This window comes from Mytilus californianus, unplaced genomic scaffold, assembly GCF_021869535.1.
Source record: "Mytilus californianus isolate M0D057914Y unplaced genomic scaffold, xbMytCali1.0.p SCAF_6, whole genome shotgun sequence".
NCBI lineage: Eukaryota > Metazoa > Mollusca > Bivalvia > Mytilida > Mytilidae > Mytilus > Mytilus californianus.
Genome location: NW_026262712.1, coordinates 83,302,520 through 83,326,773, shown reverse-complemented (window position 1 = coordinate 83,326,773; position 24,254 = coordinate 83,302,520). Strand labels below are relative to the sequence as shown.

At 31.1% G+C, this 24,254-nt stretch overlaps 2 protein-coding genes across 2 annotated transcripts in view; one reads left to right on the top strand and one right to left on the bottom strand.

The window, feature by feature from the left end:
• Nucleotides 1-2,095, bottom strand: part of LOC127705181 (RNA cytidine acetyltransferase-like) — a 33,310-nt gene extending 31,215 nt beyond the window's left edge. The window contains 1 exon segment of the mRNA XM_052209433.1: nucleotides 1,968-2,095. The gene's annotated coding sequence lies outside the window, so the exon portion shown is untranslated.
• Nucleotides 2,096-4,608: 2,513 nt separating this feature from the next.
• LOC127705193 (meiosis 1 arrest protein-like) overlaps nucleotides 4,609-24,254 on the top strand; it is a 39,043-nt gene continuing 19,397 nt past the window's right edge. Inside the window, exons 1-6 of the mRNA XM_052209507.1 lie at nucleotides 4,609-5,862; nucleotides 6,224-6,387; nucleotides 7,145-7,324; nucleotides 7,908-8,024; nucleotides 9,794-9,944; nucleotides 11,851-11,946. Of these exons, the coding sequence (XP_052065467.1) occupies nucleotides 5,805-5,862; nucleotides 6,224-6,387; nucleotides 7,145-7,324; nucleotides 7,908-8,024; nucleotides 9,794-9,944; nucleotides 11,851-11,946 (766 nt within the window). The 5' untranslated portion in view covers nucleotides 4,609-5,804. The remainder of the gene's footprint in view (nucleotides 5,863-6,223; nucleotides 6,388-7,144; nucleotides 7,325-7,907; nucleotides 8,025-9,793; nucleotides 9,945-11,850; nucleotides 11,947-24,254) is intronic.

Genomic DNA, 24,254 nt, shown 5'->3' with positions numbered 1-24,254 from the left:
AGTATTAAAAGATGCCACTAGACATTAAGCAAACAACTCTCAATCAATCAGTATTAAACAATTTTAGTAACTATATTCATACACACTGTACAATGTAGATGGTTTAAATAATTGAACCACAGGCTTTCAATTTCGCCAAATCAATTTTGTCATATTCCCAATTTATCAAAATTTGTCTGTAAATTACCCATTAATTATTTGAACTGGCTTGGCTGGATTAAACACATGGAGAATTACATGCAGACGATTCTTTAAGCATTGTCAATTTATGTCTCAAGAGTCTTTTTTTATATGTTGATAGAACAATGTAGAACAGAATTAAAATGTAATTCTGCAGGGAACTCAAATAGAATAAACATATCATATATCTTTTTTTTTACGCGTGTGTTTAATTTTCGCTTTTTTCACAGCAGCTAAAGAAACGGAAAATTTTACTCTTTGTAAATTTTTTGCATGCTCAAAGAGTTATCGCTGTTTGAAAGTTTCATACACTAATTAATGAATATACACAAAATTGATTTGAAATCTCTACACCCTAAAGGTGAACTAACATTATATATAAAATCAGTCTTTGTGATATTTGACAGATCATAAGAATTTGCATACTTAATTAAGATCTTTGTTTTCATACTAATTAAACAAGCTAATTATACACGGGACACCTTTTCACAACACAGCAATCGGTGACATGTTAAAATGATAATTAGCGACGATCTATTGATTGGTATCATAACCCGAACATTTTGCATATACTGTAAAAATGAAATATATCACATTTACACTGAGATATTTATATTTGTTATATCATTACATAAATGATCAAAACCTTCAACTTTTAGCATGTCGCATTGTACATATGCTATATGTTCCTTGAAAGTTCTCCAAATTATGTGTATATAAATTTGCAGTACTCCTATTTATTTGTAATTGATGACCTGTTAGTCAATCAAGATTATGTAATTTACATCTTTAACAAGTTATTTTTTCAAGTGTATTTTCCCATTCTGACAGCAAAAAATTTACACAGGGAAAATTTAACTTGCTCATTTTGTCATCAAATCGTGAAAAAAGCCTACACAAAAAAAAAACATATACGGTATTTTATTGTCATTAAACCAACACAGAAGCAGACTATACAGTACTTCTACTTTTATCATTATTCAGCAAACATCAATAAATTGATTATTTTGCCACTTTTGGATGTGCATGTAAATATTTTACAGAAAAAAAGGGATAATTGTTATATACAGTTAAGTTTAAAACATCCTGGACGGTGGTCTAGATTGTCTCATATAGGTGAGTCTTGAAACATTCAGGACAACCTGCAGTGGTGGCAGTAAGCATGGTAAGTGGTAGTGCGTTCCAGTCTATTTGTTCTGTTCTACACGATGGTACTTGGAAACTGTTGATGTTTATACTACGGGATAGTCTAGATCTGTCTGGTGTAGTTAGAGTGTTTTCTGTATCAACATTAACCATACCATTGGCAGGTTTGTACATCAATGTGAGTCTTGATGCTTTTCTACGATCTTCAAGGGTTTTCCATTCAAGTTGGGTAAGCATGTCACTAACAGTATGAGTTTTGCTAATTTTTGTGAGGCATACTGTGACATATAGTTGCTAACATCGGGATAGTTGTCTCATTAGCAATTGTACTACATCTTCACAGGCAAATTATATGGATAGTGGACCTTCCCATGAGTAGAAACAAGTGTCAGTGTACATCTCCCATGTCCCCCTAAATCCGCATATGAAGTATACCACCACACCTCAATTTATTCATACCAGCATAACCTGTCATGAGCCATTAAAAAGAAGTTGACAACATAAGACTGTGTACGTTTGAAATTACAGCTTACACATGCATATTTTTTGAAAGATTAGGAAAAATAATGAGAAAACTGATGGAGTGTCTTTGTGAGATTAAGCGCTTTGGTTGTAAAACCTGGTTTTTATCAGAAACTTACATTGTTCTGCATGAAAAGTATGTGTTCAATATATTACTATCACAAATGTCGTACAAAAAGTAGATGTTCATAAAATTGAAGTAAACAGTTGTGTTTTGCTTTTTCAACACGTGCTTCCGGTAAACCGAGTTCGGAGACGGAGGCAAAACATATCGGATACGGACTGGGAAATCGAATGTTCTCAACACAATTTGTCATTCACCAAATGATTGGGACTTGGCGGGTCTTTTTTAATACATTTCATAACTCAAAATAGCGCGGGGGTACTTTATCGTGTGACAAAAAAAAAGACGCTGTTTCCGGAGGGTCCTACTAAAAAGCGCCCGGGAGCGCCCGGGTGAAGAAAAAGCGCCCGGGGAAAAGAAAAAGCGCCCGGGGAAGAAAAAAAAAAGCGCCCGGGGAAAAGAAAAGGTGCCCGGGGGAAATATATAGATATTGTATTGGCATGAGACAACTTTGTGTCGATGAAATAAGTTATGCACATTGATTTTTTTTTAATTTTAGACAAGTATTTTGCAAATTCTGATAATAGACAATAGATAAAAGTTTAGAAAGCATGTGACTTCACTATTGTCCAGTTATTTTGCTGTCTTTTATTATATGACAAACGAGACAGTGAATTCAAATGCTTCATATGAACCAGATATCGCTTTTTCTTATATTATATATTTTAAAGCTAAAATGTTATTATAAATATAGATTTCCGGTATTTTTTTTATAGGACCAATAATCTCTCACCATTCTCGCAGCAGATGCTTGCAATTTTACAATTTTTACGGCATATTCCACAAGGCCAAAATATCATATTTGCTTTAGCAGTGGGTTTAACTTTTCTTTTGTTAGTGGCAGCTAGGCATGTTGAAACCCTTCCACGATCTTCCACCGTCAATTCAAGTGTGTTTAATAAAATACAAAACTTTGAAAAGTGTTCACCATGCAGTTGCGAATATTAGACCTCGGGCACTGATTTTTTTTAAATAACGAAATATACGGTTTGATCGAGGACAATATCGTTCATGATTCTTCTATATACTCTTGTTTATATTTACTTACTTACTTATATACAATTTTGAAATCTAAAAAGTAAAAGTGCAACAACACTATCTACACACTTTAGATGTAGCATCGTACATATCCCCATTTATATTAAGGACATAACAAGCAATAATTATTATTTTTTTTTTATTCAGGAAAACATTTATTGTTATAAAATATTATTATTTTGTTCTCCCGGGCGCTTTTTTTTTCTTCCTCGGGCGCTTTTTCTTTTCCCCGGGCGCTTTTTCTTTTCCCGGGCGCTCCCGGGCGCTTCCGGGCGCTTTTTAGTAGGACCGGTTTCCGGAATATCTTGGCCGTTTTGTGAAAATTTCTCAAATTAGTTTATGAACTTCCTGTATGTAATTTTTCAATTTTTCGTCTGCAAACAGAAATAGATTGATACCCCTGCATTTATAAATTTACCGCTAGCCAATTATAAATTTAGTCGATACCAAAAGTTTATTTCTGCGCAGTAAATTGTTGTTGAAGCCTAATAATAAGTTATCCTCATCACAGGTTTTGAGTAGCAAAAAACTAGCATGCAGGCAGACTCTTTTCCCTTTTAAAATTGTCAACCTTCATCTTACATGGGAGCCTAGGTAAAATTTCTGTGTCTAAGTACAGTAATGCTATGTGTAAATTTTATAGGAAAATAAAGCATTATCATTAAGTATGTATAGATACTGGCATTACTGCATGGTCATTAGTGTTCTCCCCAGGATTTTTTTAAAGCGCTGTGGTATACATACCAAATAAGACTGATTCCCCCTTTGTGTGTGACATGATGTACTACTTGTACTGCCATGTAGCATTGTTATATTTTAATAAATTAAAAAAGAATTCGTTTTTTTTTAAGCATATGAATTAACAGAAATGGAAATAATAGTTACATTTCCATTATATTTATAGTATTAAAATTAAGGTTGCATGAATAATTGAAATACATTTATGAATTAACATTTTGAATTGATAACAATCCCCATCTTTTGAAAATAGTAAGGATATAACACAATGGGTATATCTATGTATACTGTATTAATTTATTTACATTCATATCATCATGAACATGCAAATCAAAATCAAATCAAATAATTTTATTGGTGTAAATTCCAATACAGGAATGATACCAGCTGACATTTACAAAATACAAATACAAAAATAAACAAAAAACAAAGACAAATATACAAAGACATATTTTCTCAATGATAAGAGATGCATATTTTATAAAATAACTACATTGCGTGGAGGTATTATTCATACTATGTGTTATGAATGTGTCCATGCATGAAATATGTACCACTGGACATAAGCAAACAACAGTCAATCAATACAACTCTAAACATACTTACTGACCCATAAGAAAGGCTTTTTCTTTGATTTTTATTTTAAATGGACTATTCTTTCAAGTTGCAATTTGCATTTACATTAGGTGAATTATTTTATTTCTAAAAAAAATATGTGTTTTAATTATGTTAATGCTATTAAAGATAAAAAAATATGATAAAATAAATACTGACATATTCCAAGTTACATCTGAACCTATTTTTTTCCAGGAATTCATTTCTTTTTATTTATTTTTTTAGGTGGGTTAATCATGTTCTAGTCCAAACATGCATGTAATATTTGCCACTGGATGTTAAGCACCTATCACTCATCATCATCATCATCTTCATAATCAGACCATCGATGAAGACTAGCAGATCATTTTTCCTTTTGTTTTGCTGGATAGTTGACATTGTCAATCCTACCATATTTTTTAATTCTTATATAAATTTCTTTAGTTTAACTTTTGGCTTAAGCCTAAGGGGTCAATACTGCAACTTTTTAATGAGTCACAGGTTTTAGGGAAAAGTGAGATTTAAGACTAATTATGCTGACTTTACTGATTTTTTTTCTACCTAATAGTTGAGGAGTGGGTGTTGGCAGGTCTGAAATAATGAACTCACAGTTCCAGGGTATCATATATAACCTTTTCATTTCTGCAGCCCGGAACACTGAATTTGGAAAGAATTTAACATTAACAATATAAATGAGAAAGATTTTCAATAACATAATTTCGTTTTGTTATTTCAATATTTATTGTTCCACAAAAGTTCATATATGAAAAGTAAAATAGTATTTTTATTTATCATGATGGATGACAAATTCTTGAAAGTCTTCAACAAAAAGCTTTAACACTCACATCATACCTTTGAAAAAGTAGGGCATAATTTTTCTTCCATAATTATCACTATATCAGTCTACAAACTGAGCTAAATGGGTACTTCATAATCTCAGCAAATAGAGGGCTCCACTAAAGGAGGGCAGTTATAAATATGCTACACTTTCCCCTCCTGAAGAGTGATTCTATCATAATGATGATATCCAACATGATGGTAATATCTAGCCATAGCTAAACTTCTATAATATCTTCTATTCACAGTGGTTTTATTTTCATTTGGAGTATCATATGTAACTTTTAATCGGGCAGAATTTTTCTTCCAAAATTACCATTGTCCAGACATAGATCCAACCAAGGACCCCTGGCTCAGTAAACCACCACTCGACCAACTCAGCTAATGGTGTACTTCACTATCATAGATAATGGAGAGCAGTTAAATATAAACTATATCAGGAGAAGCAGTACTACACACAAATAACAAGAATCAAGCAGATCTTTCGGATCGCTTTGAATTCTTTCTTCATATATACAGGAGACCTGTGTGTGTAATTTGTTATATTTTGTATTTTGTAGATGACTATGAAGTCTTGACAGATGTGATATTTTATTATCTAGACACTTAAACATCATCTGCTGATATGGCAGGCAATTTGAAAAAAATGGAAGGTACAAGGATGCTGCTTGGAAAACAACCTGGTAAGAATGTTGTACATTTGCACTTAGCATTAAAATGCAAATTATTTATTTGACTAGAAGACACCTGCAAAATCACCAACTTGATTATCATGTTTATTGTCTATGATAAAGCAAGTGATTAGTAATGTTTTTCAATTGCAATTGCTTTTTGTTAAAATTATTGTTGACTTACCACAATCTTTTTTCTTCCCTTCATGACTTCTATTTGGCACGTCTTTATTGTGAATAGCCACACAAATTTAGGAAGTTACTTGCACAATGCAATTGAGCACAAAAAGAGTCATTGTTCAAACAATAACTCCAGATTTAAAATTTGTACAAAAAGCAATTAGAAATCACATGTCTAAAATGTATTTTTTAGCCAGAATGTTGTTGGTTGACACATCCTATCCACTATTAACATTTAGAGAACTGGTCAATGATTTATGTCAGACTTTAGAGAATGTGTTCTCTGTTGCTACAAATATTGGTGGACCATCAAGGATGCCATTTTTCAGTCTTATGTCTCTCGCACAATATCCAGAGGTAGGGTAAATATTCTGACTGAGTTTAAAAATTTTAGAGAATTTAGTTGGTTTTATTTGTTGGGTTTTTATTTTATTTCATTGTCTTCTTATTTATTACATGTTGCTCAAATATGTTGGCAGAGGTTTAAAAAATGTTTAGGTCTGAAGTCGAGTAACCTTTGATAACTTTATTTTGGATTACTGTGGATCGAGTATTCAATAATTCATGGGGTACTAATTTTTGTGGATTTTGTGGGTAAATGTGAACCACAAATTTCGATTTTCAACAAAATACAAATTTCCTATAGGTTATATATGCATTAGTTGTCAAAACCTCAAAATCATGTATCCAGGAAAATACATTTTTTCCAAAATCCACGAAATTGGTACCGACAAAATCTTATGAATCTTCAGTAGTAGGTATGATCATAATAATACTGATTTCAATGCACTCAACACATGTTTCTGGAGGTCATTAGGTAAGCTAAAGACCAAAACTTTGGAAACCAAGTAACAATACATAAGACATTTGTAAATTTATGTCTAACCTGGGGCCTGAAAAATTTAATTAGGGAAGTCTATGGTGTTTAGCCGAGGAAAGGACAATGAAATATTCGTGTTGGGTAAATTTTGCTGTAAATTGTCTTCTGCCAAAAATTGGACACATCAGAGAATTTCCCCATAAACAGTATTTTAAATAATGGCTTAAAAAGTTTATGGTAGTATAGACTCATTATTATATTATTGACAGTTGAAAATATCTAAATATATTGCAGTTGCTTCTTCCTTTGTCTCATGTTAAGAATAACTACAGCAGAATACAAACATCTATCACTGACCTTTATGATGGCATCCATGACAGAGGTCAAAGTCAGACAGAGGGTAAAGGTTGCATAGTACAGGGCATACAAGAGGCATGTGCTCATTTTCACAGACAGATGAAAACCATGGTCCCTGTAAGTACACATATATATGTTGAAAATCAATTTCATTCATATTGCTCTATTGTTTCCAATTAAATAAACAAGGGATTGTAAAGCAGAAAAATTAGAATTTTGCTATTTGCGGAAAAAATCTTAGTATAAATTAATCTGTTAACAGGAGATGTGGGATATCCATAGATATAAGTTGAAACTTTTGAAGTAGGAACTGTGGTGCTTCTTTCCACATACATTTATATAGCAGTAAATATTTGAGGTATTTGATTCTATTTTCTACTGTCATCCATCCAAGTTCTTTAAATAAGGGGGCTGATGGGGATAAAAGGTCTGCATCAAGAATTAATCTTGCTGCTCCTTTGTTGAAGTTTTAATATTCTTATTATTCCTTCATTTTTACATTCTCCCCAAACAATACAGCAGTAATCGATGAGCGGCAGAATATACCCATTATATTATGCTTTCCTGGCATTAATATCTAAAAATTTCTTTAATTTAGAAAGAAGGTATGTTCTTGATGAAATGCTAGCACAAACTTGATCAATTTAATTTGTCCAGCTAAGTGCTGTGGCTTTATAGTTTAGATATTAATATTTTTCAGCAAACAGGATATCTGTGTAATCAGTTAGAGATTATCTTGATGACGTGTCAGCAGGGTCAGAGGGTACAGAAACAGATTGATGAAGCTATAATGTTAATGAATCTGGAAAATGTTAAGGTATATTGGTCAATAAAATTTGAAGATAATAAGCTGAATGAAACAGCATTAGCAGAAAAAGAAAAGGCAACACCATTACCAAAAAATACAAGTAAAGACAAAAAACCATTAAAAAGAATAAAGAATGAGCAACATAAACCTTCAAACCAAGGTGGAATTCAGGTGATCTATAAGGTTAAGTAGTTTTTTGCTCTAAAAGGAACACCCATCATGTTGCTCATATCAAGTAATAAATGTTATATAAGTTGAAGTAAACAGTCATCTTATTTTCAAAATTATCAGTAATGTGATTCTTCAATGTCATTCCAAACTTTGCTATCCATTATGCCAAGGCTAAGTTTTCCCTAGCCATGCATACATTTATTCTGCACAGATATTTCCTGGAAACATCCTTTGGAACTGAAATTTTAACAAACAGCCATGACATCAAAACATTATTACCTCACAATTTTCATACAGTTATAATTGACAACAAAAGCAGAAGTGCAAGTAAAGCAATACGAAACAAAGCTGTATAAAAAGTTCTCCAATTTACTGAAAGCAAGTTCAAATTTCTTAAACTGCTGATAAAGATATCAGTCTTACACATTAATACATGTATCATTGGCTGTAGTTAGGAGTAGATATCATATAGCAAATTCTTCACTTTGTATCTGTCTTCAGTCTTCTGTCGTTATCTGTGTCAGTTACCTTTAACAAATCTTTTCCTCTGAAACTGCTGGGCCAAATTTAACCAAACTTGGCCACAATTACATTGGGGTATCTAGTTTAAATAAAATGTGTTTGATGACCCTGCACCCCAACCAACATGTTCGACATGGCTAAAAATAGAACATAAGTGTAAAATGCAATGCTTGGCTATTATCTTGAAAACCATTAAAGATACAGATAATCTGACGGGGCAAAAATGTTCAGAATGATGAGAAATACCTAATGTCTATTGACATCAAAAACATAGGAGTAATTGTCCTTAAACGACGATTTTTCACAATTTTTTTGCGTTTTTGCCTTTTATCTTGAAATGTGAAAAACAAAAATAATCAGCAAGACAAGCTCTACAATGAAGTCAACAAGGCAGAAATCATTAGTCGAATCTTTATTGATGTAATTGCCTATAATGATGATTTTTCCCTTTTTTTCCCATTTTTGTCTATATTATCTTGAAAACTATAATAGATAGATAAAAATTTCAAATTGCAAAAATGATCAGCAAGTCAAGATCTACAATTAGATCAGTATGATTGAAGTCGATGTTTGATAACTTATTGAAGTTATTCCCCTTTAGTTACAATTTTTCCCAATTTTTCAATTTTGCCTATTATCTTGAAAACTATAAAAGATAGATAGAGCTTTTAACAAGTAAAAATGATCAGCAAGACAATATCTACAAATAAGCCATCATGACAAAAATCTTCAGTTGACTTTTTATTGGAGTTATTGCCCTTTAATGGTAATTTTTCACCATTTTTTTGTGTTTCTTGCTGATTATCTTGAAAACTTTAATAGATAAATAGAAAGTTTAAGAAAGAAATATGATCAGCAAGATGAAATCTGCAAATACATCAACATGACTGAAATTGTCAGTTTACTCATAATATTGTTATTCTATAATGAAGATTTTTACCAAAAAGTTGCAATTGTTAAAGATGCAAGTGACCGAAACAGGCTCTTTAGAGCCTCTAGTTTTGTCTGTTGTAGTTTTTTTTCTTATCTATAATTGCCAGTGAATAGGCCTTTGACATTTTAATTTGTCTGTTATAAAACTTCAGAGAATACAAGTGGTAGTGTTGAATCTCGGAATAGACTATCCTATGTGTGAAGAATCAGAAATTGTTGGAAGTCAAAACAGCCTAGTATCCAATATATCAAACAACAGTAGTCTATCAGGAGGACTAGTGGATATTGTTAACCTTGATGCAGGTACATGTGTATAGTTATAGCTAGGAAGTGAATGTCATGTAGGATCTTAAAAGTGAAATTTGAACCATTATCCCATGTGAAGCTTTAATCACTGTTACTGTAAATCAACTAATTTTTGCAAACAATTATTTTTGTGAGTTTTGTTAGCAGAAATAGCACAAATATAAATTATGGCAAATATGTTTTCTCTTATCTTAGTATAAACAAATTTAGTCTTAGATGCAGGATTTTTTTTATTAGTTGTTATTGGCTTTGAACTAGCTGTCAGTAACTGCGAGTACTCTCAGATCTGTACTTAGTGTCTTTTTGTTGTTGGGATGTACAAGTACCCGGCCACGTCCACTCTGTGTTTTTGTTAGATGTATTTCTATTTGTATCCATCTGATGAGTAAAGCCTCTTTCAACTGATTTTTATAGTTCGTTCTTATGTTGTACCTTTACACCACTGTCTCAGGTTAGGGGGAGGGTTGGGATCCCGCTAACATGTTAAACCCCGCCACATTCTGTATGTATGTGCCTGTCCCAAGTCAGGAGCCTGTAATACAGTGGTTGTCGTTTGTTGATGTGTTATATATTTGTTTTTCGTTTTTTTGTACATAAATTAGGCCGTTAGTTTTCTCGTTTGAATTGTTTAACATTTGTTATTTCGGGGCCTTTTATAGCTGACTATGCGGTATGGGCTTTGCTCATTGTTGAAGGCCTTACGGTGACCTATGGTTGTTAATTTCTGTGTCATTTGGTCTCTTGTGAAGAGTTGTCGCAGTAGCAATCATACCACATCTTCTTTTTTAAAGTTAGAAAATCGTGATAATATGTTTATTTTAGTTTATAATTACAATTTTATTTGCTCATAGATACAAATAGGATCAGACACAAGTTTAACCAACTAATGAAGTCTTCTCCTTTACATAATATTTTAATTACAATTATTATACAGAGCATGCACACTTCAGAAGATCTATTTTAAATGTAATATTAAAATGGGGCATTGGCACAGTCTGTTAAAAAGCGTAACACAATTAACAAGAAAAATGATAATAAATCGGTAGGAATTAACCTGGAAAGGGCTAAATGCAAAAATGAAAGTAGCTGCAAAAATAAGTTAGTTTACAGTTATATTCTTGTGAGAGTGACTTCTGTTATTTAAGTTTTTTCCTTCCATGTTCTGCTTGATATATTACCATTAGCTAAAATATATATTTATTTACTGCTGATATTTTTGACTGTCTGAATTTGAATACAGATTTGCATTTTATGCATAAAACATGTTTTGATGCACAGATTCTTTTCATTTAAGTGCTGCTAGATTATTGTGATTTTCAGTTTTAGTACCTGTATTATCTCCCCTCTTATGAAAGATCAGTCTAAATTTACTTATAATCATCTTTATAACATAATCATTTCTATATGAAACTATTTTAGGGACAAATTGTATTGAAGAGTTGAGCAATGTACACCATTTTGATCAGACATTTCACATCCCTTTCCTAACCATATGAGTATGAGAGGTCAAATTGTTGATTATTGAAATATTTGACATTGCTATGAAGATTTGAAATTTTTATCAGAATTAAAATTAATCATCCCTTGATATGTTTTATTTTTAATCATAGAAGAAATGCTTGTTAGTGACTGAATTTATACAAATTAAATGTATTTCAAAAATGTTGATCTGAAAAAATAAAATAATTTCAACTTGCCAGATTAGTATTCAAATAGAAAGTGGGCAAATTTTCTTTCATTAAAGTTATAGTGTAACACATGTAGGAATTTATACAGTGTTATACACAACTGGGAGGCTTAATTTTTATGATTTGCTGTAATGTCCTTTACCCATCTTGTTCATTCTGATTGACTTCTTCAAACAACACACTGCTATACAAACATATATTTTTCTGTTTTTCAGATGCCTTAAGTTTACAGAATTTTTTCAACAGTTGGTTATTAGATAGCAGTACAGAGAGTGAACATTTACATATTATACTTCCTGCATTGGTAAATGGTGAGTTTTGTACAATATAAACTCATTATAATGGTTGGTTTTAAGGGTGCATAGATCATTCTCCATTTTTTTATGAAAAACATACTTTGCAACCTAGCCATTTAAGTATTTGATCAATTTTTATACGCCCGTTTACGGGACGTATTATGGTATACCTCTGTCCGTCCGTCCGTTGTCAACATGTCGGACATTAACTCAAAAACGCTTTAACCAATTTGCATAAAACTTTGGTGAATTGTTTATATTTATTGACGTGAGCTCCCTTTTGTTTTTTATAAATTTTAAATTTTACGTTTTGAGTTATGGGGTTTTATTCATTAAAAAAAGTTTTTTTTTCCAGTTTTCGGACAATAACTCAAGAATGCTTTCACCAACTTGTAAGAAATTGTGGTGAATTGTTTATATCTATTGACATGAGCTCCCTTTTCGATTTTTATAAATTTTAGATTTTACGTTTCGGAGTTAAAGGGTTTTATTCATAAAAAAGGGGGATTTTCCAGTTTTCGAACAAAAACTCAAAAATGCTTTCAGCAGTTCTTATGAAACTATGGTGAATTGCTTATATCTATTTAAGTAAGCTCCCTTTAGTATTTTATAAATTTTACATTTTACATTTCTGAGTTATGGGGTTTTATTCATTAAAAAAGGGGGGATTTTCCAGTTTTTGGACAATAACTCAAAAATGCTGTCAGCAATTCTCATGAAACTTTGGTGAATTGTTTATATCTATTGATGTAAGCTCCCTTTTGATTTTCATAAATTTCTGTTATGACATTGAGAATTAATTGAACTTTATTTGTTTATAGTCTGACAACAGATTTACTAAGTATTGAGCAACAGCACAGTGTATTGCACAACAGCAAGAAATCCTTAATTGAAAATAAATTCAATACATATAACCAATTTCAAATTCTTTGACTCCATTTATTCAGAAACCTTTGATATGTCAAATATTTAATTACAATCCAAATTCAGACCTGTATCAAGCTTGAATATTGTGTCCATTTTTGCCCCAACTGTTCAGGTATGGACCTCTGCGGGCGTATCCAGCTGCGCTCAGCGAAGCAGTTTATTATTTCCTCTGAAGACACAATGGTTTTCTTACAATTTTGGTACTGTTGATCTCTATGTAAGAAATATTTACACAATGTTTCTTTGTACAAAACAATGGCTGGTATTGATATTTGGGATTCTGACCTTAATTGTTCCTGACAAAAACAGCATTTTCATTATTTTCAATGTAGTGTAATGTTGACCTCAATGTCAAGTTATTATTGTAAATTAAGAAATTATTGTGTGCATTTATTATTGCAATTTTTGGCGATAGGACAAAAATGCTAGCTTAATTATTGTGATTTCAGGAAAATTGTATACAGATATATGTATCAGATTTCATAATGTGAGACCTTATTATACCCCACGCAACGAGTTGTGGAGGGTATAATGTTTTTGACCTGTCCGTCCGTCAGTCAGTTCGTCAGTCCGTCAGTCCTGTTTCTTGTCATCGCAACTCCTCTCAAACCACACAACAGAATTTCACGAAACCATTTTAGATAATAAGGACATACTATGTAGATGTGCATATGGAAAGGAAATTAAGATTCAATTTTTTTTCTAGGAGTTACGCTCCTTTGAATTTATTTCCTTTAATGTACTACTGCAACAGTTTGTCATCTCAACTTCTCTGAAACCACACAACAAAATTTCATGAAACTTTGTAGATAATAAGGACATACTGCGTAGATGTGCATATCGACAGGAAATTACGATTCAATTTTTTTTCCAGGAGTTAAGCCCCTTTGAACTTATTTGCCCAATATACTACTGCAACCTTTTGTCATCGCAACTCCTCTCAAACCACACAACAGAATTTCATGAAACCTTTTCAGATAATAAGGACATACTATGTAGATGTGCATATCGACAGGAAATTGCGATTCAATTTTTTTTCTAGGAGTTACGCTCCTTTGAACTTATTTCCTTTAATGTACTACTGCAACAGTTTGTCATCTCAACTTCTCTGAAACCACACATCAAAATTTCATGAAACTTTGTAGATAATAAGGACATACTACGTAGACGTGCATATCGACAGGAAATTATGATTCAATTTTTTTTCTAGGAGTTACACCCCTTTGAACTTATTTGCTTCAATATACCTCTGCAACAGTTTGTCATCGCAACTCCTCTGAAACCACACAACAGAATTTCATGAAACTTTGTAGATAATAAGGACATACTATGTAGATGTGCATATCGACAGGAAATTGTGATTCAATTTTTTTTTCTTATACAATTTTTTTTTCTTACAGTTATTTTATTTCTCCAGTGACAATGTGCTCACTAAGGTTCTTTAATTATTGCAGTACTTTCCCTGTTGCATTACACTCATTAATAAAAACCTTGCAATAATTTCTAAATTTACAGTATTTATTTTTGACCTATAGGCATGGCATGACTTTGTTAGAATCTTGTACCCTTTTATGTAGACTTATCATATGTGAATGTGACCATGAGTATCAACCTTCATGACTGACATTTTACCTGCAGGCATGTCTTGGTCAGAACTTTTGATGTAGAGCTTTAATTTTTGGACTGATGTTGTGTCACCATAAGACAATATCTAGCTTAATTACCATCATGACAAACAAATGACCTTGATCTCAGATATTTATATTCAAGTATTTATTGCTTTTTAAATACATCCATTTTTGGGTCAGAACTTTTTCATCTTTTGGTACAGACTTATCATACTTGGCATTTGGGTGTATCATCATTAGACTATGTTGTTGCTTACCATCATTACTTTTGACTATGACCTGAATTCAAATTATCACTTTTTTTAGTAATCCTGTATGGGCCAGAATTTTGTGATCCTTTGAAGTAGACTTATAATAATTGGTATGTGGGTGTATTGCTGTAAAGACAATGTGCTGCATGCCCTCATGACAGATACATGACCTAGAACTTTGACCCCAAGTTCAAATTATGTAACATGAATTCATCATCGCAGGTTATCACTTTGTTATTATATTTAGTAAATAAAAACAATAGGTAGCTGCAGTATAAATACTCCTATCAGTTCATATTATTTTTGATAATTGTTGTTCTTATTCTCTTCGTAAAGCTATGCATCTGCTTCAAATTGGACCTAAAGGGGGAAACATGTGTTTAAAAAAAAAAGAAATTTGAAAATGTAATAAGAAATGTGAAATTTAAAAAATCAGGGACCATAAATTAAATGTTATACTTTCAATATTTGAAAAATATCAAGTATTTCAGCTTATATTGTAGATTCCATAATATAGAATTTAAACTAAATGGACTAAAAGATGTGTTTCAAAATTCTATGCTGCTCTAGATTTGCTGTTGACTCCTAAAATACTGCTTATTGATTTAGTATTGCCTTTTATTATACCTCAGTACGTATTTTCTTTATAAAATTACAGACGAATAACTTTACTATTTTTACGAAATTGTCTTAAAAAGTCTTTTTCCAGGTAAATTTTCCTGTACCTTCTGTATCATTTGAATTGACTTGTTTCCAGAGACTTCCAAATGATTGTTTATACTGCAACTGTGCTATTTGAACAGTCAAATAATTATGACTTCAATACAGAATATAGCTTTGTGGAAATTTTATGCCATCCGCTTCAACTTAAAAAAAAATGATGGTTTACAAAATATTTTTCATTTGGAACAGTTGTAAGAATAACTATTATGAACAGATATATCATGTTATGGAGGAGTATTTGCGAAAAATACCAGTCAAGGAACTGTGAAATTTCCCGAGCCACTAGGCAAGGGAAATTTGGTCCCAAGACTGGTATATGCTTATAGCCAGTAAATAATTGTATATAATACAGACTGCAGCATATAGAAAATCTGAAAATTAATTGTGAAATGAAGGAGAATATGATTGGTGTCTTTATATGCATTGCTCCTGAAATTGCAAAAAAGGAAAATTCTTTTATCTTTGAAAAAAATAAGATGATATCATCTGGTCACTTTAGATCAGAAATCTCCTTTCTGATATCATAATTATGTAGAAATTAATATATCTACTTAAATTTACACATGGTTTTGGTTAAATTGAATATATGTAAAAGCCTTATCGAAAAGATATTTTCTAACATCAGTTACTTTGTGGATTCATTTATTTTAGTAGATACTTATTTGCATGGATTGAGGAAACCTTGTCTTTTTGTGGATATTTAATTTCATGGGCTTGCCAAAGTCTATATACAATTCTTTAGAAAATGTGTACTTCGTGGAACATTTAGATTTGATGTTTATCTATTACAACAAAATCCACAATAACGGTAATTGGTCTTCCATGAATAATAGTGACTCCACAGTAGAAAATCATATAGCAAAAGTGTTATGGGGTAATGCTGTTGCATTTAAATCTATCAAAATCTTTATAACCAGATCTCAAAATAAGACTATTTATCAGGTTTTCCTTAAAAGTTAGAAGTTTACAAGTCTAAGCAATTATTTAGACAAAATTGCAAAATGAAATATATATATATATATATTTAGACCCCTCTACCTAGAAATTTGTTTTGCATGCACACGTATAAAAATTGCGGTTTTATCCAACGCAATCATAGGTTTGAACGTTGTTTTCAATTTAGACTTATTTATATTTTTTACGTTTGGGCTTGTATTATATTTGCCTTTGGGTTTATATGATCCGTTCATCCTATTTCAACTCTTCAAAATTCAAGAGTCTATCCTAAATTGAGGTAAATTATATGGCCTTCCAAATACTGTTTCGATTCCTAACATCACTGAAGAGACATTAATTGTCGAAATCCTGATATGGTGTACAAATTTTTGCACCTCATGTTTGTGGTATACCATCTTTTGCGCAAGTTTATGGTTTTCTGTTTGGTATTAAATTAATAATTAAGATCCATTTTTTACATCTTGTGATATGTTTATTTGGCAATCGCCAATGGCAGTCAGCAGGGTTAAAGAACATCAGTTGTTTGACCTGTTAGTCAAATGCATTTTGTTAAAATATATTTTTTCACTTTTTTGGTCTTTTGGAAAATGTTGTTTGTGCTGTATTTAGACCCCTCTACCAAGAAATTTGTTTTGCATGCACACGTATAAAAATTGCGGTTTTTATCCAACACAATCATAGGTTTGAATGTTGTTTTCAATTTAGACTTGTATATATATATATATATACTGATATTAGACAGACTTAAAGATTTCTGAACATCTGAAGAATGTTGTTTATGAGATTTATAATATTTTTTTATTTCATAACCTAGAGACAAAACATTGGCCTTGTATTTTCTCCTCTCTTTGAAAAACTTAAATAAATATTGCCCTTATTGCATATTTCCCTTTGAAATTATGTTAAAAAGTAGAACTTGAAGGATTATTATTAATCAATTTTCAATAAAAGATGAAATGAAAAATTAGATTCAAATCAATAAATTTTCAGGATAAAATCATAAAAAACTATTGTACACTCTTCAAATTGTACTTTTTTTATTTCTACTTCATACTTGCATTGAATTTCCATGTCTTAATATAGTTGTAAACTAAATGCAAAATTATATTTGATGAAAAAAAGACGCGTCATTTGAGTGTAATTTTGTAGCCTCTGGCTAGTTTATTGACAGTATTGAACCACACAATAAATAGACAAAACATATTTAAAGAGCTCACACCGCGAGTGAGATCAGATTTTCTGTCTTCATGACAAAAAGACTCAAAGTGATAACAGAAGGAAATAATAGAAATTTTATGATTACAAAAGCGATTGATTTATGATTTAAGATGCTACAAAGAATTAATTACCTTTGATCCAGAATAATTCTAATTTATAATGTGGAGTTTGTGTGAAGAAAGATTTAATGACTACAAATCAGATTATCACATAAAAACCTTGTTCTTTTATGGTTCCGCTTCAAACCACAGACGACTTTCATACTTTTACTGACTTACAAACCATCAAAAACATAAGAAAAGTACGTAAAAAACGCTTGCAGAAGCCTAATTCCCCTGAATTTGACAAGTCGAAATATATTCCACTTAAATAATAGTTAAACAGAACACAGACTGATATATACAAGTAACAATTACCAAATTGCATTGGAAACGGACCGATTAAATGGCAGTACATCATTTAGTTATTTATTTATTATATTTTTTTAGCAACAAAATACTACCGTAGGGTAGTTTTATGAAATAAAGGTGTTAATTTATATTTTTGAATTCTAACTTTTTAAAAATAACGATTTTTATTTTATAAACCCTATACATACCTCATTTGTAACTGACCAATGAATGTTCTGTACAAAAACTTCTTGTTATATATATTTGATGTTTTTAATCTGTCAGTAATCATGAAATAGATTCATATTTTAAAAGACCAGACCATATGAAAACAGTAAGTAAACTCTTCCAACAATTAGTTAATTAATTAAATAGCTTGGTTCAAAACTTCTAATCGAACAGACCTAGATGCATAAGGTCCATCACAATATTCAGGTAAATGTTCATTTTGGTTATGATTTTGTAATTTTCCTACCCTACGTTACATGCAAATGAAAAGTAATTAGTGTTTTCTGTTCAGTCCAATTAATTAATAAATTTTGTTTTGTATTTTTGTTTTGTTTTTTTTTTGATAAAAAACTATGCCTGTAAACTTCAATGAAACAAATTTGTTTAAATAGCCTAAATGCAACATCTTTAGAATCAAGTTATGTAGGCTTGAGAGGCTCGATCAAAACGTGTATAGTGTATAGATGAGATATTTTCGTAAGGTTGATCATCATTCTTAAATTGAAATTCAATGTATTATATGAAAACAAATACTTTTTTTAGTCGTCCATCATTCCTTTTTCATGTCTAAATGAAGCATAAACACCCTGAAAAAGAACTTTTACCTTGCTTAGTTTTATAATCACCTGACATAATCATATATAATAATTATCAATTATTGGCTTTTGACAAGGTTAATACGTTATATATGGACTTGGTCAGATTATATTGACTGAGGACGAAGTCTGAGATTCAATATAATCTAACAGGTCCATATATAACGTATTGACTGAGTGAAAGTTCTTAATTTATATATTACATATGTAAATAGTGTAAGTTTGAAAATGATATTGACTCGAAGTTCCTATTTTTTGGAAATTATATTGACTCGATGTTACTATTCTTAGTAACATGGAGTCAATATCATTTAAAAAAAAAGGAACGTCAAGTCAATATGTCAAAATAGTGAAAAAATACAAAAGATATATTTGGAAACACGTCACCAAATATACCAATGAGAAACAAGAAACATCAGACCATATGTAATATATCGTAATAAAACAGAAGATAAGAACCATAGTAAAGAAATTTAAAAAAAAAAAATTATAAGTGCTCAGTTATGTAGTAAATTGCAAAAATTGGCAATAAAAAAAAAACATAAAAAAATTTTGCACTATTATTGAGTGATTTAAATGGAAATTTTACATTATAGCATTTTACAAGCTCTTGCCTTCGTGTATTATGTACATGGAATAATTTATGAAGTTGAAAGATTGTTGTTGCTTTACGTTACATTATACCAGATATAAAAAAAAAACTCGACACAGCAAATTTTGTCACCTAGATGAGACAGCCGTTGTTGTATGCTTCAACATATGAGTTATTGCCACCCAATGAAGTTTTTTTCTGATCTACTCCTTTCCTCCTAGTTTTGCTGGATAGGATACAATGTAACCCCTGATATGGACATTGTCAATTATTCTATTTAATGTTAGAAAAAAGAATAAATGCAAAGAGAAAAATGAGGAGAGAAATGATAAAATTTACACTTAAATTCAAATATAAATAAAAGTCTAATACCGGTATATAAAAATTGTAAAACAATTTGAGACAATTGTCAATTGAAGAATAATGATTATACATCACTAAATGAAGCTGGTTAATCGATTGCCCCCTAATGTCCAGTGTCAAATATGTCATGCATGTTCACGACGAGATGCAAAGTGGATCGACCTGAAGCAAATGATAACAATTTTAGAGCGACACTTTAATAAGATAGAGCGCTGGTCCGAGTACACAGTTATCGTCCTTTGATTTTCGTTGTCCACGAATAAAGTCCCTAGTGTGGACAGTGTGTTGCTTGCCAATTTTTTTAGTACCCCTTCCAAATGTATTTCTTCATGTTTTATGCCTCAAATAGCAAGTAGGGGGATGAAATTACACTGTAAAAAAATTTGGGTCATGAATTGTAAAGTAAAGTAGTGATTTGGTCCAGCTGAAAAAGGTTAAAAATTAGCACTTCGGAAGCTGTCAAAAGATTTCAAGACCCCCTTAACATAGAATTGTCCATATTTTGAGTTAGAGCCGATGAAGTTTTCTATAATTTTGATATAATTTGTCCCAAAAGTAGTACAACACACTGTAAAAATATTATTGAGAAAGCGCAGGGGGGATTTTTTTAATTTTCATTTATTGTCTAAAAGAAATGCACTACGAAATAACTGTGTACTCGGACCTAAGAGGCGAAATCAGTAAATATTGAATCTGTACTTTGGCAACTTCCCTGAATGATTTAATGGTGTCAATTTGTCAAATAGCATGAAACTAAAGGATTTAAACTTTTATTTGATAGAAATTCTGCAAAAATTACCCATTTTGGCATTATATGGTCAAAATAAGCATTTCAAAGCTTTTTCAATTTTGATGCATAAGTGGCATTCTGACTTTCTATGTGCCAGGTTTTCCTGTGTCAATATTTGTGTTTCTATGCTTTAACCCAGTTGTATTACTCATTTGTGAACTCTGAATCTACAGAAAATAAGATTATCTCAGACAATATGTGCAAAATGTTTTGTATAAATGACCCTCGTCTAACGGCCTGTTTGGATCAAGTTAAATGTGAGGACCTTGGTACATAAAAGTTGAAGTCCATAATAAAGATTTCACTAAATTTGTATTAAAAGCACTTCACAATGTCTTTTGTACCTGTTTCATTTCACATAGTATCTTTCTTTTCTTATGTTAAATAGCAAGTGGTTCAAATATAAGCCTGTTGAGGCTAAAATTGCATGCAAATTTTTCACTAAAAAGTGAAAAATCTTTGTATCAGACCATACTGTCTGCAAAAAAAGTTGAATGCAGGAGTCCTTTTATGCTCAGATTTATTGTATCATGTAACCTGAGTATAGAAATTATAAAAAAGACACAAATTTTTATTTCCTATAGCTTCAGTATGCATTTTTAAATGTAAATATGTGCTACGGCCTAAATTGACCCTAAATTATTTTCAGTCTTACTTGGCTTAAGACCCTTTTATACTAATATGGTATGCTATTTGTAATTTTTCTTTCCATTTAAAGTACATTTAATACATATGTAAGGATTATTTATAACCAAAAAACTCCACAAATTTAAAATTGCTGGAAAATAATACATCTTCATGTAAGGCCCCCCTTCATTGGAAAACCTCCATTTTTTGGCACAGGCTCATATAAATTTGACTTTTAAATAATTGTGATAAGTCTGATAGATCAAATGAGTATTCTATTGCTTTAAATACATAAAATTTCATATATTAAGGCATTTAAAATGTATTTTTTTGCAATATTTTAATTTTTAAAGCCCCAAATGTTGATAGTTGAAATTTTTCAATTTTAACGTCAAAATTTAACACGCGAAGTTGAATATAGAATTTATCATATTGTCTATAATATATATCCTATTGCCATGAAACTTTGTCAGCAGTCTCATAATTTATTAAGCTTTGGTCATACCAAGTTTTATTAAGATTGGTCAAATTTTTCTATCCTATTAGGTCCGAGTACACAGTTATCGTCCTTTGATTTTCGTTGTCCACGAATAAAGTCCCTAGTGTGGACAGTGTGTTGCTTGCCAATTTTTTTAGTACCCCTTCCAAATGTATTTCTTCATGTTTTATGCCTCAAATAGCAAGTAGGGGGATGAAATTACACTGTAAAAAAATTTGGGTCATGAATTGTAAAGTAAAGTAGTGATTTGGTCCAGCTGAAAAAGGTTAAAAATTAGCACTTCGGAAGCTGTCAAAAGATTTCAAGACCCCCTTAACATAGAATTGTCCATATTTTGAGTTAGAGCCGATGAAGTTTTCTATAATTTTGATATAATTTGTCCCAAAAGTAGTACAACACACTGTAAAAATATTATTGAGAAAGCGCAGGTGGGATTTTTTTAATTTTCATTTATTGTCTAAAAGAAATGCACTACGAAATAACTGTGTACTCGGACCTAAGAGGCGAAATCAGTAAATATTGAATCTGTACTTTGGCAACTTCCCTGAATGATTTAATGGTGTCAATTTGTCAAATAGCATGAAACTAAAGGATTTAAACTTTTATTTGATAGAAATTCTGCAAAAATTACCCATTTTGGCATTATATGGTCAAAATAAGCATTTCAAAGCTTTTTCAATTTTGATGCATAAGTGGCATTCTGACTTTCTATGTGCCAGGTTTTCCTGTGTCAATATTTGTGTTTCTATGCTTTAACCCAGTTGTATTACTCATTTGTGAACTCTGAATCTACAGAAAATAAGATTATCTCAGACAATATGTGCAAAATGTTTTGTATAAATGACCCTCGTCTAACGGCCTGTTTGGATCAAGTTAAATGTGAGGACCTTGGTACATAAAAGTTGAAGTCCATAATAAAGATTTCACTAAATTTGTATTAAAAGCACTTCACAATGTCTTTTGTACCTGTTTCATTTCACATAGTATCTTTCTTTTCTTATGTTAAATAGCAAGTGGTTCAAATATAAGCCTGTTGAGGCTAAAATTGCATGCAAATTTTTCACTAAAAAGTGAAAAATCTTTGTATCAGACCATACTGTCTGCAAAAAAAGTTGAATGCAGGAGTCCTTTTATGCTCAGATTTATTGTATCATGTAACCTGAGTATAGAAATTATAAAAAAGACACAAATTTTTATTTCCTATAGCTTCAGTATGCATTTTTAAATGTAAATATGTGCTACGGCCTAAATTGACCCTAAATTATTTTCAGTCTTACTTGGCTTAAGACCCTTTTATACTAATATGGTATGCTATTTGTAATTTTTCTTTCCATTTAAAGTACATTTAATACATATGTAAGGATTATTTATAACCAAAAAACTCCACAAATTTAAAATTGCTGGAAAATAATACATCTTCATGTAAGGCCCCCCTTCATTGGAAAACCTCCATTTTTTGGCACAGGCTCATATAAATTTGACTTTTAAATAATTGTGATAAGTCTGATAGATCAAATGAGTATTCTATTGCTTTAAATACATAAAATTTCATATATTAAGGCATTTAAAATGTATTTTTTTGCAATATTTTAATTTTTAAAGCCCCAAATGTTGATAGTTGAAATTTTTCAATTTTAACGTCAAAATTTAACACGCGAAGTTGAATATAGAATTTATCATATTGTCTATAATATATATCCTATTGCCATGAAACTTTGTCAGCAGTCTCATAATTTATTAAGCTTTGGTCATACCAAGTTTTATTAAGATTGGTCAAATTTTTCTATCCTATTAGGTCCGAGTACACAGTTATCGTCCTTTGATTTTCGTTGTCCACGAATAAAGTCCCTAGTGTGGACAGTGTGTTGCTTGCCAATTTTTTTAGTACCCCTTCCAAATGTATTTCTTCATGTTTTATGCCTCAAATAGCAAGTAGGGGGATGAAATTACACTGTAAAAAAATTTGGGTCATGAATTGTAAAGTAAAGTAGTGATTTGGTCCAGCTGAAAAAGGTTAAAAATTAGCACTTCGGAAGCTGTCAAAAGATTTCAAGACCCCCTTAACATAGAATTGTCCATATTTTGAGTTAGAGCCGATGAAGTTTTCTATAATTTTGATATAATTTGTCCCAAAAGTAGTACAACACACTGTAAAAATATTATTGAGAAAGCGCAGGTGGGATTTTTTTAATTTTCATTTATTGTCTAAAAGAAATGCACTACGAAATAACTGTGTACTCGGACCCGCTGGCTAAAAAATGGACATTTATGAAACAAAAACAATCAAAGCAACTATTAAATCAGAAACTTTGTATTTTAACATATTTTGAACTTTAAATGAAAGGGATGCTGTTGGATTGTAATGATAATATGATATTAATTCATTATTGAACACTTTATTGAGAAACATGTTACAGTGCATATTTAATCTGTTATGTAACTAAAAATAGTCAAGCTGTTTTAATTCCTTATCAGTCTTCTGTCATGTTGTTTAGATAAAAATTTCAAAAGAAAATCAAAACTCATTGACTTTCA